Source organism: Bombus impatiens, unplaced genomic scaffold (assembly GCF_000188095.3).
Source record: "Bombus impatiens unplaced genomic scaffold, BIMP_2.2 scf_0389, whole genome shotgun sequence".
NCBI lineage: Eukaryota > Metazoa > Arthropoda > Insecta > Hymenoptera > Apidae > Bombus > Bombus impatiens.
The window spans coordinates 1,788,451-1,805,042 of NT_176808.1; the positions used below are offsets into that span (position 1 = coordinate 1,788,451).

At 39.1% G+C, this 16,592-nt stretch overlaps 1 protein-coding gene across 4 annotated transcripts in view; it reads left to right on the forward strand.

Annotated features, from left to right (window-relative positions):
* Positions 1–16,592, forward strand: part of LOC100745578 (neuronal acetylcholine receptor subunit alpha-7) — a 264,880-nt gene that overhangs the window by 134,940 nt on the left and 113,348 nt on the right. For all 4 annotated transcript variants that reach the window (XM_024368087.2, XM_033321037.1, XM_033321038.1 and 1 more), the window contains exon 6: positions 13,994–14,174. In XM_024368087.2, the coding sequence (XP_024223855.1) occupies positions 13,994–14,174 (181 nt within the window). The remainder of the gene's footprint in view (positions 1–13,993; positions 14,175–16,592) is intronic.

A 16,592-nucleotide genomic window follows, 5' to 3' on the forward strand; every position in this document is an offset into this window, starting at 1 on the left:
CCCGCCATTCCGGCGAATTATTACACATTCTCACAGTGATACCGCGTCACGTACTACGCGTTGCATAGTGGCGCGAGTTTCCGATCCGCTTGCTGAATAATGGATTAACGAGCGAGGCCGGCCGCGATTTAAGCCGCTGCGATCAGACGAACGGTACGGACCTTTCGGATAACGCGCTCCGACGTGAACTATATTTTTCCGGCTTCCAACCCTCGGATCAATGGGATTTGACGTTTGAGCAGAGACTTTATTTCGCGGCGACACGAAATCCGATGCCGATTTTGCATCGGGATTCGGCCACGGAATCCGTGAAATTTGGCCACGATCACGACCCGATGAATAAAAAACTTGTCCTTTCCTCTGAGAAGTGTAGATTAGGCGTTGGTTTCCGCTTGTACTTGTTTGTGTTTTCAGATTTACAGGCGAGATTGACTTTTGCAGATTCGAATTTATTTTATAAATAACGACCTTTGTGTTTGGTGGTTCTTTATAGTTCGTATTAATTCGAAAGTACAGGTCGTTTATCAAATATTCGAACGTTCAAAGATAAAACTTCTTTCAGTTTTTGAAAAGCTTGTACGTTCGTTTCTTGAAATTTGCGATCGGTCGTACACGAACAGACACCAATGGCTTGTACTTCAACCGTAAACAAAAATGGAGAAATTACGTTTCCACGATGAATCGTAGCTTGAGATTACAGTAAACCGAGAAACGCGGAAAAGGCGACTTTTTTCGTTCTGATAAAACATTGTAATCATCGGAGCCGAGTGATTGCTACATAAACAGAACTACCCTACCCTTGTAAAATTAAAGTCAACTAATAATACGTATATCGTACGAGAGAAACGGGAATTTTATGTCAAGTCCAATTTAACGTAATTAGTAACCGCAAGGTTAGACGATAGTCCCTCCCTATTCGCGTTCCTGTGTCAGTTTATCTGAAAATCACTTAATTCTCGTAATCGCGTTGATCTCCTGAATTCCTCGAGGAACTCCTTCGAAATTCGGTAGCTCGCAGGAAATCCGGCGAAACTGTTCCAGCACGTGAATAGCAAAAAACAAAAAAGCAAAAAACAAAAAAGACAAAAAGAACGAAAGACTAAAGCGGCAAGAGAGATAGCCGAGGATTGCGCAGACGCGTATCGAGCTCGTTGTAGAAGGTAAGAAGAGAAATGGCGGGATCATGGAGCTCGTGTTTGAGGGGACAAGAGGGACGAAACGTTGAATCTTCTTTCAACAGTACCTAACGATTGACCACATTGGTCAACCAGGGGCTAACAAGAGCTGGGAATTTCACGTGAATTGTGCTTTGCTCCGCAAAGCGTGTCAGATCTTTTCGATTAATTGATTTTGCAGAGTAGAGAAACTTTGATTACTGAACGTTATCGTGAAACTAGTGAATCTATCCGGTCTGTTGTTGTTTCAACCAGATGTTTTAATTCCAATACCGGTTCTATATAATGACGGTACAGTGATAACGTAAGATTTGTTAGGTAAAGAAAGGGAAGCTTTCGCTTAAAAATGCCTTAACGGAGAAAACGAAGTTTATGCATAAAGCAAGAAATTCCAACGTAAATGAAATACCAACGAAACGGTATACAAAGAAGAGACAAATAAAATAGAATATACGCTAGCCACATGAAAACTTCCTAACGTTTAAACACTCTTAATAATATCTTGATTTCAATTTGTAATTCCAATCTTTATTCGTTCCTTCCACGTTTGAAAAATTCACATTTGAAACACAGAGTATGCAAACATGGAAGTGTTTCCCGAATAGTCAATATTGAACATTGTTAAGTAAACCGAACTTCGATCTTTCGAATCCTCGAAATATTACGTCGCCTCCAAAAATATATCTTTTCGTTTCCAATTCGATTATCATTCCAAAAATTAATAAAGTCTCTGGACACGGTCGTACGCGATACCGGGTGTATCGATCAAAAAAAGAACGATCGATAAAGCAATATGAAAGAGTAAACGTATCGGTACGTTCGCACGTACTTTCAAATTATCATGTACAGGTAGGACGAAAATAATAGGAGCAGGGCATGCGCCCATTTAGCAAGACAGTGTACATACCCTGGGGAACAGTTACCACGAGTAGTTCTTTCAAAGAGAAAGGTGTTTCCTGCGAAACCGTAAAGCGAATCCCGAGCATCCCGCTCCGAGGTACTTTTAGTCGGTACTACCGAATTTAAGCTGCTATAACCTGGAGGTTAAAGCTTCGAGACTGGCGTGCAACTCGTAAAATCCGTTTCATTCGAACACCCTCGCGAATGTACGTAATGCACTGCCTTGCCACAGCCATGAATTGATCAGGTCCTTATGAAATTTGTACCAGACTAGTCGATTCCCTTTATATATCGATCAACGTCACATTTCATTACTTAATTATCGGACGAATGAATTTTGAAGGTCCAAAGATTTGAATCTTTATATTGTAGGCTCGTTTATTGATATTAAGAAGCTACTCTTTTTGTTATTATTATATTATATATATTATCTTTGTATATTATATTATTATTATATTTTGTTATCGTTGAGAAAATTCAAAGCGAGTCGAGAATCTAGAATTTGCTGAAATTAGCGATCATTTAATTTTGTAAGTTTCATTCTGCGGATTTTATTCATTTCATACCTTCGTTTGAACAATTTTCATTAACGTTTTTATTTTCATTAACAATTTTTCGTCTTCGTTAACAAAATCGGATAATCTTTTACGCGGAATAGAGAGATCCAATAAGCATCGTTCAAAATTAGGACGCGAAACGAATAAATTATTTCTAGTCCGTGTACAGATGATAAATGATGACATCCGTGGCAAAGAGAAATAGAAATTCAATCGGCCAATACCGAATTCTATCCACTGCGAAATTCACTCGGAATGTGTTGTTACCTGGAAAACATTTCCGTAACGTTAACATAACGATGTATATATGGTCGATGTTTGGTCAACGGAATTTCACCGTCCACATTTGTCAAAGTAATTTCCACTTCTACCTGTCGTTTTCGTTAGGGGAATGTTACGGGTTTATGTAGCAAAATTTTATCGTTCCATCATGTTGCTTTTGACAATATTTGTTTAAACACGCTTCCTTTAAACAATTGTTGCAACGCAATGCTTTTTACGCGCGATTAAATGCGTTTCAAATTCTGTTACTCGAAATGCATACGGATAATCGATATTTTGAATCGTCCTCGATCCCCATCGAATGATTCTCTTCGAACGATCAACGGAAGGAAAGAAAAAGATCAGTCACAACGATACGCATAATTCGGAACTTTTGACGCGTAGTTTTCAAAATGCCTCGTGAGACAATATAATAAACGACGTAACGTTAGGGAGGAATTAGCAGTAAGAGAAAAAGATGATAGTAGCAATCAAGAATTTTAACGAATTGTCATTATTATCATTGAAATTACTTGTAAAAAGTGCTTGGAAGAAAGTTATTACGTACTTATAGGAATCGAACAAACAGATATAAATAAGGTATTTTGATGAAGATCGTTTTAACAATTTAATGACGAATAATTTAAAAAGAAATGCTTCTTTTTCATCGGGAAGAGCGCAACCGTAAATGTTGAAATCGATAAAAAATTAATTTCTTCAAGAGCGATCGTAAAATCACGAGATCATCTTCTCACCTTGTCACGTATCCTCCGTCGAAAGTCTATCCAGTGGCGCCCTAATACGGTCACGAATTTGTCATAATCACGTTACACGCTGTTCTCTGCGGTAATCACTCGGCTTAATCGGCTTAAGGACGCGGGTGGAATAGGATCGTTGGTCGCAGCGGCAAATCTGGAGATCGTTGATCCCACGAATCCACGTTAAAACTCTGGTCGAGATCGATCAGGATGAACACATCCTTTTACACGCGTCTTTTATATTCGCACGCGAATCAATGAAACTGCCACGATACCGTCTCTTGCGTACCAATGAGGATGCAGATCGCGGCGGAAGTTGCTGGACGCGGCGCTGGCGAATACGGCTTACAGCGGGTGGCGGTTGTAATTATGTGAATAATTAATAGAGACGCGACGTCAGGCCACCCCGTCACTGCGGGCCACCGCAGCACCGGGCCCGAAACCCGCCCCCTCAAAACACGCGCAACACGTAGCTACGTTTTAGCATTCCTGCGGAACGACCAGAATACCGGCGAACGCAACTACTCCAGCACTGCGATCGCGCCAGACCGAGCCACCGATCTATCTACACGCAGGTCACGTACGGTTCGACGTGCACGCGCGGGTCAGCTCTCCGAGCTATGCAAACTATCGTCGCCGGGATTCGATCGAGATTCGACCGGTCAGACGATGTTTTCGTTCGCGGTGTCAACGCGTTAATTTTATACGCTGATTTTAACTAACACGCCGCACCGGTACAGACTATGCGGGCTGATTGAAATTGCGCGACTGGTTTGGGGGAATCGATTTCCCAGTTTCCTGGTTGGATGCGCGTATTTGACTGGTTGCACGGAGAAATGTCTAAACCGTCGTGGAAATAAAAATGTAGTATGTCCGGAGAATGTTTTATTTGACTTTATAAATAGTCTTGCGCGGTAAGGTAACATCGAAATTGTTAATAAAGTTTTCAATTTGAAACGCGTGAATAATTTTCTCCAATTGTGCTACTTCTCGATTCACCCATTTTCGGAATCCACCTACGTTCGCAATGTAGCCTGATCGTGTTACATTTATACAGTTAATATTCAATCGTATTATTTAACGCAATTTGTGAAATTAGTTGGTCACGGTTGTTTGTATAATTAAGGAAAAGTTCGCGGAGTCGGTACTGTTACAAAATATGTTAGAATATTACATGGTATTCAATTTTGTCATTACGTAGTTTACAAAATTTCGAATATTCTTCATTTTGATAATTCCATAATTTATCAAATGATTTACAAAGGCAAGAATACTTTGATAATTTACATATTTGAGAAATCTTATTAATATTGTCCGTAATAAATTTAATATCCCGATTGCAATAATTGAGAAGATACTCTTCAATTAAACAACTAATTATATCGCGTAAATCTATCGGCAATTGTTGAGAATGTCAATTTCGATTATTAAGAATTATTATATTGAGAGAACTTTGTTTCGATGAAAAAGGCTTAGCCATGCGTCACCTATGTACGTACATTAGACGATGTCCAAAAATATAAATGACGTACAAGTAAAATAATCGGTTTCTCAAAGCATAGAGTATAGATATCTCCTTCTCGAAGAGAGCCATCAATATTTTAAGACGCAAAGATCTCCCGTGGTTTGATTAATTGGAGACGATTAACAGACAACGAAATAGATTCAGGTGGTTGGCGAAAGAACAGCGAGATTTATTTACAATTCAATAGGTACACTCGTTTGGATGATATCCAAGCCATAAATCGCCAATATCTATTATGGAAAAGGCGAAGAGAAATTGGGGAATCGAAAAATTGGAAATTGTGGAGTGAGAGAAAATTCTATAAAAATATTTTTCAGATATTTTGTTAGCAGTTTGTGATATTTATTAAAATAATAGAAATATCAATGTTTGATAGAAACATGGAACGATCTCGGATTAAACTTACGTTTTACAAATTTCCTCGATCGTAAGACACAGTTGGATTGAAATCGAATCGAAAACGATGTTCTTTCGCGGATCACGGGTTATACGATCGCCGAGTGCATTCCATCAGAAATTATTCCGCTCTAAATAACGCGTTTCTGTCGTAAAGTGCTTATCTGAGGAGCGTATAATATCAAATTTTCGCCAGAAAATATCTCGGCAGTCGTTTCGAGGCAATGCTCAGGGCACATGGTGAGTTGCCGAGTTTCGAGCACGCTTCTACCAAATTAATGCTACGCCACTGTGTATAGGCGCTCATGGTGATTTGGCACCGTTAACTTTCCGACAGTTTGCCCGACATTTATGATGGTCGAGTTGGAACACGGTCCGCCGCCTCGTTGCATCGTTCCCACTATTTACCGATGATTGTATAATAACCCGAACGAGTACGCGCGCGCATAGACAACCGTGAAATTACTGGAGATATGAGAAACATTCAACGATGAAGATTTTCCTAAAGATTCTCGTAAGAATAGCTCTATTTTATGTTTATCGATTTAATTGCGAATTTCGATTTCGTTGATCTTTAAAATCAATTATAAAATTATACGTAGTAATTCCGCAATAATCTTTTGTCCATACCTATTCGTAATTTTATAACATTTATATCGAAGCTATCTAAAGGAGACTTTCAAGGTAGAGATTTTCAGAGAAATTCTTCCCAGATATAATTCTCAGCAATTGCGATTTAAAGTGCAGAATTCTCGGAAATGTTCGATCTTTCGTCCTAGCGGAGAAAGAAGGAAAGCCCAGATAGGTTAAAATAACGTATAGATTAATGGTTGGGTTAACGTCGTTGCACCGATTATCCAGGATTCTTACAGTAGAAAGAGTATTTCTGAGAAATAGGGAGGTGGTGCGTGGGTATCGTTCAGCGAAATTTTCTCACCTCCAAACCAGTCAAAAATAAATTTCCTTCGACCTGCGATAACTCTTTCAAGACTAAACCGTGATATTCTATTATTAAATTATTATATATTCAAATTGAATCAACGTATACACGTACGTACATAGACGCGTGTTTAGAAACGTGGCTAGTTCGAGGAACGCGAACGATGCCGGAGGAAAATTCACGAGCAAGTAGAAGCAGTAGGAAGTACTTAAGAAGCGTGGAGAGAGAGAGCGGGTTTCGTGGCATGGTCGATGAAACCTCAACCGCCTGAATTTCTATGCAAGACGCCCACTTAAAACCCTACGCATCTTCCGTCGCCGAAGGTGAATTTAATCCTCCTCGATAGGGACGTTGGAGGAAGCTAAATCCCCGACCGCGCCGTCTAAACTGGCGACAAATCGCGAACGTAAAGCGAAGCGAAGTCGAGGGGAAAGAGTTGATCGATCGCGACCCCGCGGCCATTTCCGGTGGATCGGACGTGGTAACTCTATCGCGAGCAACACGCTCTTGCGGACAGCTGGCTTGTTAGCCGTCGACAAGTAAAGCTCGAGAATACCGAGTTTCTCGATCGCTGTTACGGTGGTTGTTTAGAAGTTATCTCTCGGGACGAATACTTTCAGGTGTCTCGAGTTTCGCAGAGTTTTACAATACCCTGGTTAATTGCGAAGATGGAGGAATCAGGTTAGAAGATTACGTGTATTTACTTACATAAGTGGCTTATCACGATTGAGTATAAAAAGTACAAAATATAGTTTCCGCGACAAGCAACGAAGCGAGTTTATAGATTTCACGTACCAGGTAGATATTTTATATTACCAGGAAATTGTATTTTATTGGAATACGCTCTTAACTTTTTGTAGAAAATAAATATTAATAATTATGCTACGTATGATGACGTATAAGATACGAAATCTATAGTACTATGATTAACAGCTTACCGAGGTTTCTCTCGTACCAAACGTAATCTAACTATTAAATCTTTGGAGAAACATTTCGCGCCCACCAATCTACAGAGTTGATTTTATAAACAATGAAACATAATACGTATGTGTACACGGACACGCGTTTTAGATATTACGTGAAACCTAAAACGTTGCCAATCAATCTAAGCTATCCTACTCCATTTTCTACATCGATCAACGAAAATTTCATACAAGAATGAAATTCCATTGATCGAAGTTTGTCCTACCTCGAGTTGCATCGAACGAACTAACAAAAAGCCTGCACCAAAGGAACTGTCATTAATTTCGTCGACTCATCCTTTTTGTCGAGAAGACCAAGATGCGCGATCGCGGATATAGCGAATCGATGCTAAGTGGCCATCTCGTTAATATCGTTGAAATGTCCGAGTAATGGAGAACGGGAGATGGTCGTTACTCGCCGAACAAAAGGAGAGAATGCCTTCGTCTCTAGCTTACTTGTTGCTCGCTGCAGTCCACGCTTCTTCTCTTGAATATCGTCATCTGCAAGCGCGACATTCGCGTTGCAAAAAGGAAGAATCCTAAAGCGAGAGAGAGTGATAGAGGGTGGGAAGGATCAGGGATCTTAGAGGACAGGATTCATTCGGAAGATAGACAATACCTCCCGTGCAGAGATCGTCTTTGTGCGAGGAGCCGTTCCTTAGAATTTATAAACGACGCTGCACACCGCGACGTTTTGTAACAGCGAATGACGAAGGGGAACGTCGAACTAGTACGAGAAACGTTGCAAACGGTTTGTTACCTCCATCCTATTGATTTGTATTATTGCATTGGACGTATTTCCGGTTTGATTGGAACCGACTATTCTCTAATTAATTCATTGATTATTGATTATCTCGGAATTGATTTTGAGGCTGGTTTAGGTTTGAAAAACATCAAATAGACAGGATTGTAACGTTCGATGCGTGTATGATAATAATGGCATTTTAGGGGCAGATTTAAATCGAATATAATTCAAAATTGTCATTATTATTAATATCGCTATACTACAGATATTTTTGAGAGATAAATAGATCTGATTGCGGTAACAGATGAATACATGCATTAAAGAGAATATCATTTCCTATTTAAGTTCAAAATTGAAAATTGACGAACTATCATAATATTCATAAATTAATTATCAGTTATAAGTTAGTTATTTAGAGGAATACTTAGAATATTATCAAAATATCACAATTTTTAATCATAGCTTCCCCAGAATCATTTAAAAGAATGATACAAAGCATTGTCTCGATCTTATTATTGTTATCAGGTTAAAGTTGTAATTAAAATTAAAAGACAGCACCCGTTGGTCGTCGATTACTTTGGTTTGCTTTTCAGCGTTGCGACTAACTCGCGGAACGTTCTTGCAACAGGCTGCGCTTTTTCCGTTGACTCGTCCTCAGTTTTCGAAACGTGCAACGCTCGAAATATACGCGAGGCGTTGCGATTGTTCGGCGGCGCGACGTCGCAACGAGCGCGAACAAAAGAGGAAGACTGCCGTTTGTATAACAGGCACCGCGCCGCTGTGAAAAAAGCGAGAATTTCGCCGGTCTCAATTACAGACGCTTCTATGTTTCTCGTTGAATTACGCCAATAGCGTACTTTCTCCCTTCGCCTGATCGTCTGTCGTGTGAGATGCAGGAATGTGGACTGGGAAATTCCGAGGTATTGTCCGCGCTCGAGACGACGATTCGTCTGTGCTTTAGTCGGTTCATCAGATTTCTGGTGTACGTACATATTTCTGGCCTGAACGTATGGCATAGTTTCTATGGTACATATATATACACATACACACATAGCTTTATAATAGATTTCCTTTCAATAAGTGTAATGAATCAAGTAAAGGGTAATTAATACGATAAGCGGTAATTAAACTGGTGGTTTTCTATTTCAAATACCAATTCGTATTTAATACACGAAATGATAAATTCTTTTAGAAAATATCAACAGAAATTAGAGAAATAATATTAACAGCCTAAATAAAACTAAAATCTTCTAAGAATAATACCAATTTCCTTCTTAACGGAACTCGAGTACAATCGCAGCTATCGATTCTGACATCCTCCTGCATCTTCTCTTTCTGTCTTCTTCTTTAACAATCAGTGATCAAGCCGATTTGCTAAACAGACTATGTCGAAACTCTACGATGCGGAAGTAGTTGGAAGTACTTAATACCCGTTCGACACACTTCTCCGCAACTATTTCAACGATCGAAAGTATTAAACGAAATTCGGAAGTTCCCAGTGACTCCCAGAGTTGAACGGCGAGCCGAGCGATGGTGTTTTAAACTTTGACGCCTTATTTCCTTGGGAGATCCGTCGAATTTGCATGCATATGAGAACGGCTGATTATAATATAACATTCCACATCTGTGGAACAGTGACGTCGCAAGGCTGAAATTAAGGCTTTTTACTACTAATTCGGGAATTATCGTGTCGCTCCGAAATTATCGCGACATGGCGTCGAAGCTTATTCCGGTTCTGCGTCGTTGTATTTTTGGTGCTGTTCTTTGCGAGAACAATGGAGCGACCTGTGTACGAAACAGAGCCATGCCATACACTTTCTCGTTTAATTGCTGAGTAAATGGCCATAATTTTGTTTGAATTCGACGAAGATTTATCATGCAATTTGTGTTATATAGGCACGACTTTTGCATGTAATTACGGTTGGTTTCATTTTCTTTTGTCTGCGGAAGAATATCACAGCTGCATTTCCTTTTTGAGATTGTATCTGGTTTCGTGCTTTATCACCTTTATGCGAACAGCGTGAATTAGTAATATAAATTTTAAAAATATGGTAAAGATCTCCGAAGTCTATCAATCAAAAATCTATTGGATAGAACACATTTGAAAGTCCTTAAGTGCTTAGTTTCAAATGCACCGAATAAATGTAGGCGAATAAATCAATTCATATTGATTGTACCTATCATTAGTAATATCCATTTAAAATATCACTGTACCTGTGATGTATTGTTGGCAACGTTTTGTAAGGTTTCCAAAGCAATTTGAAAGCGTTTTCTGGATCCTTGCCCGATTGCTTTGTTACACGTATCTGAATGGCTTTGATATTTTAATGATCATGCTGATCGTATGTCTATATTCGTGAAAATTGAAAATTGAAAATACGACGAGTAGGAAATATGTCGCTGCCTGTAAATGCTATCGTGTTATTTAATGTTCGTTAGTTAAATAAACTGGCCTCTTATTCGATAGCGCAAGCATAAATAGGACAAAGCAATAATACTTTCAATCTCGTTAAATGATTAGATGACTTCTATCTTCTGTGTTGCAAAATATCAATCTCCAGTATATGAATTTCTACGTATAAGTTTCTTGTATTAAGATGTTTACTCGCTCGTTCCGCGGAATTTTACTATTCTCTAAATCAAGCCATTCAACTATTCAGACACATTATTTCCAGTTCTCAATGGCTGCAAATTGCGGGAGAAGCCTCTATTTGTAACTGACGAATTATCCAGGGAAAAAGGAAGGAATAGTAGTTGGAAACGTATGGATTTGCTAATAAATCTCAGCCTGTAATATATCGTGGACATTTATTAAGCGGCCGTAACGGAAACCGCGTGCAGCTGTTCGCAGAGCGACGTGCTATCCGACAACAAAGAGACGAAACGGATAATAATCGACACACTAAATCGGCACAATAAGCACCGATAGTCATAATTTCGGTATTTCGCGAATCTATTGTTGCATTTAATAAACGCGTAACGCGTCGTTCGACGACTGTTAAAACACTGAGAGATTAAACTGTACTTTTAATAAAGTATCGCGCGATATAATCTTAGCTTCAACTTCGTTAAATCTTCGTTTGAATCGGAGACAGAGACATATGGCAAGATCAAGCTGAAGGTGGTAAAAAATGAATGGATCAGTACGCTTCGTTCCTTGTGAGCAATTAATTGAACCGTCTCTTCACTATCCCCTGTACTTTATTTCCGACCCCTCTTCTCTTGGCTAGGATTTTGACGTACTTTATCTTCGTAATATTCGATTACATAGATTTTTGATGAATCTTAATACGTTTGAAACTTATTCGAGGTTATAATTTCTAAATAAACTTCAGAAGTAAAATTAAGCAACAGGCACATAGACAACAATTGCATAAAAACAATAATATTCATTCTTCAATGTCACAAATATTTCAGATACGTGACTAATTTATTCTATATTTTTAAAGAAGCGTCTTATGATAATAATATCAACGTTGTAAGTTGCACAGAATGTGACTCATTAGTGAGACAAGTTTGTCAGCTATGGCGCGTCAAGATCATCAGATGTATGCAGTTAATTTGAAGCTAATAACAACAATGCATAGTTTGAAATTACGGCTACTCTGCTTTTAATCATTAGCACTGGTAATGATTTCATTGTATCGTGAGTAAATAATGATCACATCGAATCGCTAATAACTTGAGTTAAGTTATTAGTAGTTAATTGATCAGTCCCTGGCAAGTGTTTATCCGTTTACATGCATTGGTACGGTGAGCGAAAGTCAGCGAAATGCTGATTCGTTTGTGCAAGTGTAATGTTTGATTATATAGTTACCGATGTAGTAGCATATATTGTCTATATTAATTATCGATGCGTCCTGTACTATTTACATTTCATCATTGCTCGATAAAATCATGTTTCCAATCTCTATCGATATGAAGAATTATATCGTTTAGTTTGTTCGTTATTGTTATTTTATAACAATCTTATATCAGCATAATACCTGTACTTATTATGAATGATTCAAATTTTTAGAAATATTTTCTCTTCCAGTAAACATATACAGCTTAAAGAATAACAATAAACAATCAAAGTGTCGTGACATGATCATTCTTCTTCATAGTAGAATTTCAATCTTAAAGTATCTTTTCCCTTCAAACGTATTCGACACGAATTAAACGTGCATACGATAGATCTTTCGATAAAAAGGTCACGCGTTGTGTCTCTATATTTCCGCGAAAGTCGTTTCCAATCCTGTCGTAGCGGCAACATCGTTCGAATATTTCTCACCTTCTTCGTTTTTCTCGAAAGGAAGCGTGCTGTAACGCCGGAATTACTCTCGCGAGGTGCACATTTTACGGGAAATAAAAGCGCCGGGGTATTTTGATGTCCTCAAGCTCTCACGAATGCATATCACGCCCCCAGCTTCTTCTTCGCGTCTTATCTGAGACATTCTCGGGAAGCATACGATAAGCTGCTTTAGTAGACAAATCCCCCGCAGAATAGAAGATGCGCAGTGTTAAATTGTTAAACTGATTCGATTCTGTTACTTTGCTTTCCCAGGGCGGAAAAGTGAATTCTTACTCGACGCGTCGTGTGCAGTAGCTAATTGAAAATATTTAAACATTAACCATAGAACACTTTTATGTCGATGTTATACGTGTTACATAATATCAATATGTAATATGATTATACGATTTCATTGGCACTGCAACGAGAAACGCTTATGATGATTAAATTGGTAAAATTCGAAACCATTTTGAAAATGTATATACATAAAGATTACAAGATATTTACCGCAAACGTATATTTAGTAGAAAATCAATATACAGCAGGAACAGTCATTTTAAACATACTATTAGGACTGAAGATACCAGATAATCGAGCGTTTAAATACTTTTTAATTATTTAAAGTTAATTAAATATCTTGCAGTTTCTATATACGAGTCCACATTTATTTCAAACTTTGTCAATATAATCATGACATTAGCACCTCGTTACACTGTTAATGAAATTTCAAGATATCTTGTATAATAAATAGAATATATCTACGAAAGGTTCCTATATGTACATAATATATATATGTACAATATGTGGTAAAGATGTAACGTCAGAATCACTCTTTATCTATCGTAGGTTTCAATTTCACTGGAAAATCACTCGAGCTTACTCGTTTGTAATTCACAAGCAGATTTCACTCTGGCGACTTAACAAGCTGCTTTTATGGATAAATATACAGGGGAAGAAAAATATTTCTCGTTGGTGGAGCGTGCTTGGACGTCTCCTTTTACCATTTGTCGATGTTTTAAACGTCCATCCTAATTCTTCTTGGGGAATTAGCTTGAAAGTATAGGATTCAGAGCACATATTTTCTTTCCACTTTTCTCTTTTTTCGAATAAAAGATATCCCAAAGCGATTAACGTTTTAAACGTCGTTAGTTTTCTCTTACTGACGTTCGTATTCTCCAAAAAATAAGAGATAATTTTCAGAAAATTGTCTATATACGAAAATAAAATTATAATGTTATTTCAATAACTACGTTTTCTCTCAATAAAACAAGGAACGAAGTAGAAGCTTTCACTTGCTCCGTTCAAGTGTACATCGATCATCTTGTTCTTGCTAGAACAAAACAGACATCGTCGAAAAAGAGGAAAATTAAAAACTATGGAAACTACCGGTCGAATAAACGTAATAAAAAAAATCGCGGCTAGGGAAAGGAAGAAAAATAGAAGAAAACAACGCGATCGAGGTTGACGATGATTAATTAATGATATCATATGAACACGTTAGTGCGGATGAGGGTTTCGACGGGACGTACCAAACAAACGTGGTGGTCACGCATAACGGCAGTTGCCTGTACGTTCCTCCGGGCATCTTCAAGAGCACTTGCAAGATAGACATCACTTGGTTCCCCTTTGACGACCAACACTGTGACATGAAGTTCGGATCCTGGACCTACGACGGCAACCAGGTACACTACTGTCTCCACTAAACACTAAACACGCTCAGAGTACACACAAAGCACCAAGAAAGTCTTTTTACTGGTCCCGAATTCTTCGAGTGGTGCATCGAACGCGCCATTTCCTTGGACGGTACAAACGTGGCTTCGAAATTGCCGCCTACCGACTTCAAAAGCGAGCGTTCAGACGTATGAAACGTCCTCGTGGAGAGAAATTACATTTAGGTTCTCTGATTCATGGTTTTCATTCTCTATCTAAATCAAATAAAATCGATTTCCCATACGACAAAACGATAATCTTGTGGAATAATTATATCGAATACAAAAGTAGGTTTTTGTTAAGTTATCGAAGTTGGTTTGTTTACGACAGAGTTTATACTCGCGTGGCGGGTAATGATACACGAAACACATAGTAGAATATATTAAACGAGCTAAATGTTCCAATACCGCGGCAGAATAAAGTTTGACACCGATAGGTCGACGTACAACGTTTTCTCTCGCGTTACTATACTTTACATCGGCGTTGATCTATTTCCATTCCGATGGAATAAAGTTTACCAAATCATTACACCGATTCCTCGGATAATTACTGCGATTTGGATCGAACGAATTCTGTTAATAATCGATAGTAACGCTAAAACAAACTACGCGATGAAGATATCATAACGATTTTCCAATTGCTGTTAAACCAGCGTCACGTATTTTATCGATGAATGTTACTTTAGGCGTGTAGCGAGTCTACGGACGGAAAAAGGTTCGACATATTCTCCTGACGTTGCCATTCGTACGTCAGGCAAAGAAACAGAGAATAACGAGCATTGTCAGCATCAACGTCACATCTTTCGCCGTTTCCTCGGACATAGTAATTCATATACTCGGCAAGTACGGTGTCACGAGTCGACGACAATGGCAATATAACGACGTTCTCTCGAAGAACGTCTCGTTTATTGCGCGAGTCTGACGCGTCGGTAGAATAGCTCGACGATTCTCTCCATGGCGGCGATGCGTCGTTAATGGAAACGCGTTTGGAGTCCGGTGGCGGCACTGACGAATCCCGATTGCCACGATATCCAAGCCCCTCTCTCCCTGCCAACATCCCAAGAAAGAAAAAGGTCCTCTTGATGCTATACGCCCATGAGCTGCCTCCCGAGGCTTCTTTGTCCGACACAAGAACTCAGTGCAACACAATAGCAACGCTCCATAGATAGCCGTTCATTCTCACGCTTCGTAGCTTCAGCTCGGATCTTTATATATAATATAGGTATATTACATATATATGATACGATATTATGTATATTATATTCTTTACGTATATATGATACATGTAACACGCACATGTACCAACATATGTGAAATATCGAGAAGTGTGGGAAGAGAAGGGGTGGTGAAAGAAAAGCGCTAGTGATAGCATCAGCGTGGTTAGGGATACGCGATGTCCTCTCTCGCTGTTCTTATTCATTTTCCTTTCTTTCTACATTGAGAAATGGGGAAGAACGTCGATACAAGAAAGTTCGGAGGGAAAAAGCTTTCAAAGAATATTCCAAAACACTACGATTGTTTAAGAAGTTTAATAAGTAACTTCATATCGTGTCGATGAGAATGCATCGATAGTTTCAGACGAATAGCATTCGTTCAATCAAATGAAACATACCCAAACTATGACGGATTAAAGGTTTGAATCCCGATCGCTTCTCGCTGATATACGGCAGAAAGCCGCTTAATCAGACAACTGAGACCGATAAATCTGCAATAATACGCCGATTATCGATCATACGGCCAAGGTTTTTAGACGAAAGAAACCACGAATAAAGTATTAAACGCGACAAGTTTTGGTAGAAATTAGTATGCAGATATATAAATCTAAAATTCAAATTCGGGCATATTCGCGACGGTGCTACGTAATTAGCAAAACTTCTTGTAACCCCGAAACCGATGATACTTGGCTCCTGAAGTTGGGCCCCAAATTTATTAAACGATGTATCGCGAGAAAAGATCAACGGCTCAACGTGCGAATAATCGAAAACCCGACAAATGTGAGTTTGCACAGCCGTCATTTCGTTGTAATATTTTCCTGTTGGTAGGACGGATAGAATTGGAGGCAACGATCGTCCCCGGTTGGTAGAATAATTAAATTCGTTATGCGGACCGCGTGAAATAGCCGCGAGTATTATTTAATGCCGAAATTTGTCGTCATGCTCGGTCGAACACAGGTTGGGTAAGGGAGAGAGATGGCGAGCGGATCCCCCGAGCACGTACTCGCAGTCGCGGTTCCGTTAATTGTATTCCACTTTCAGGGCTGGTTACCGCGCGGAAGCGCGCCAACAGCGCGAACCATCGCGACACCGAATTGGAACTCGTCGCATTCAATTATTACGAAATTGCAGCTAACTTGAGGTAATCGTCATTACCGAAACGATCGGTGGCTGTTAT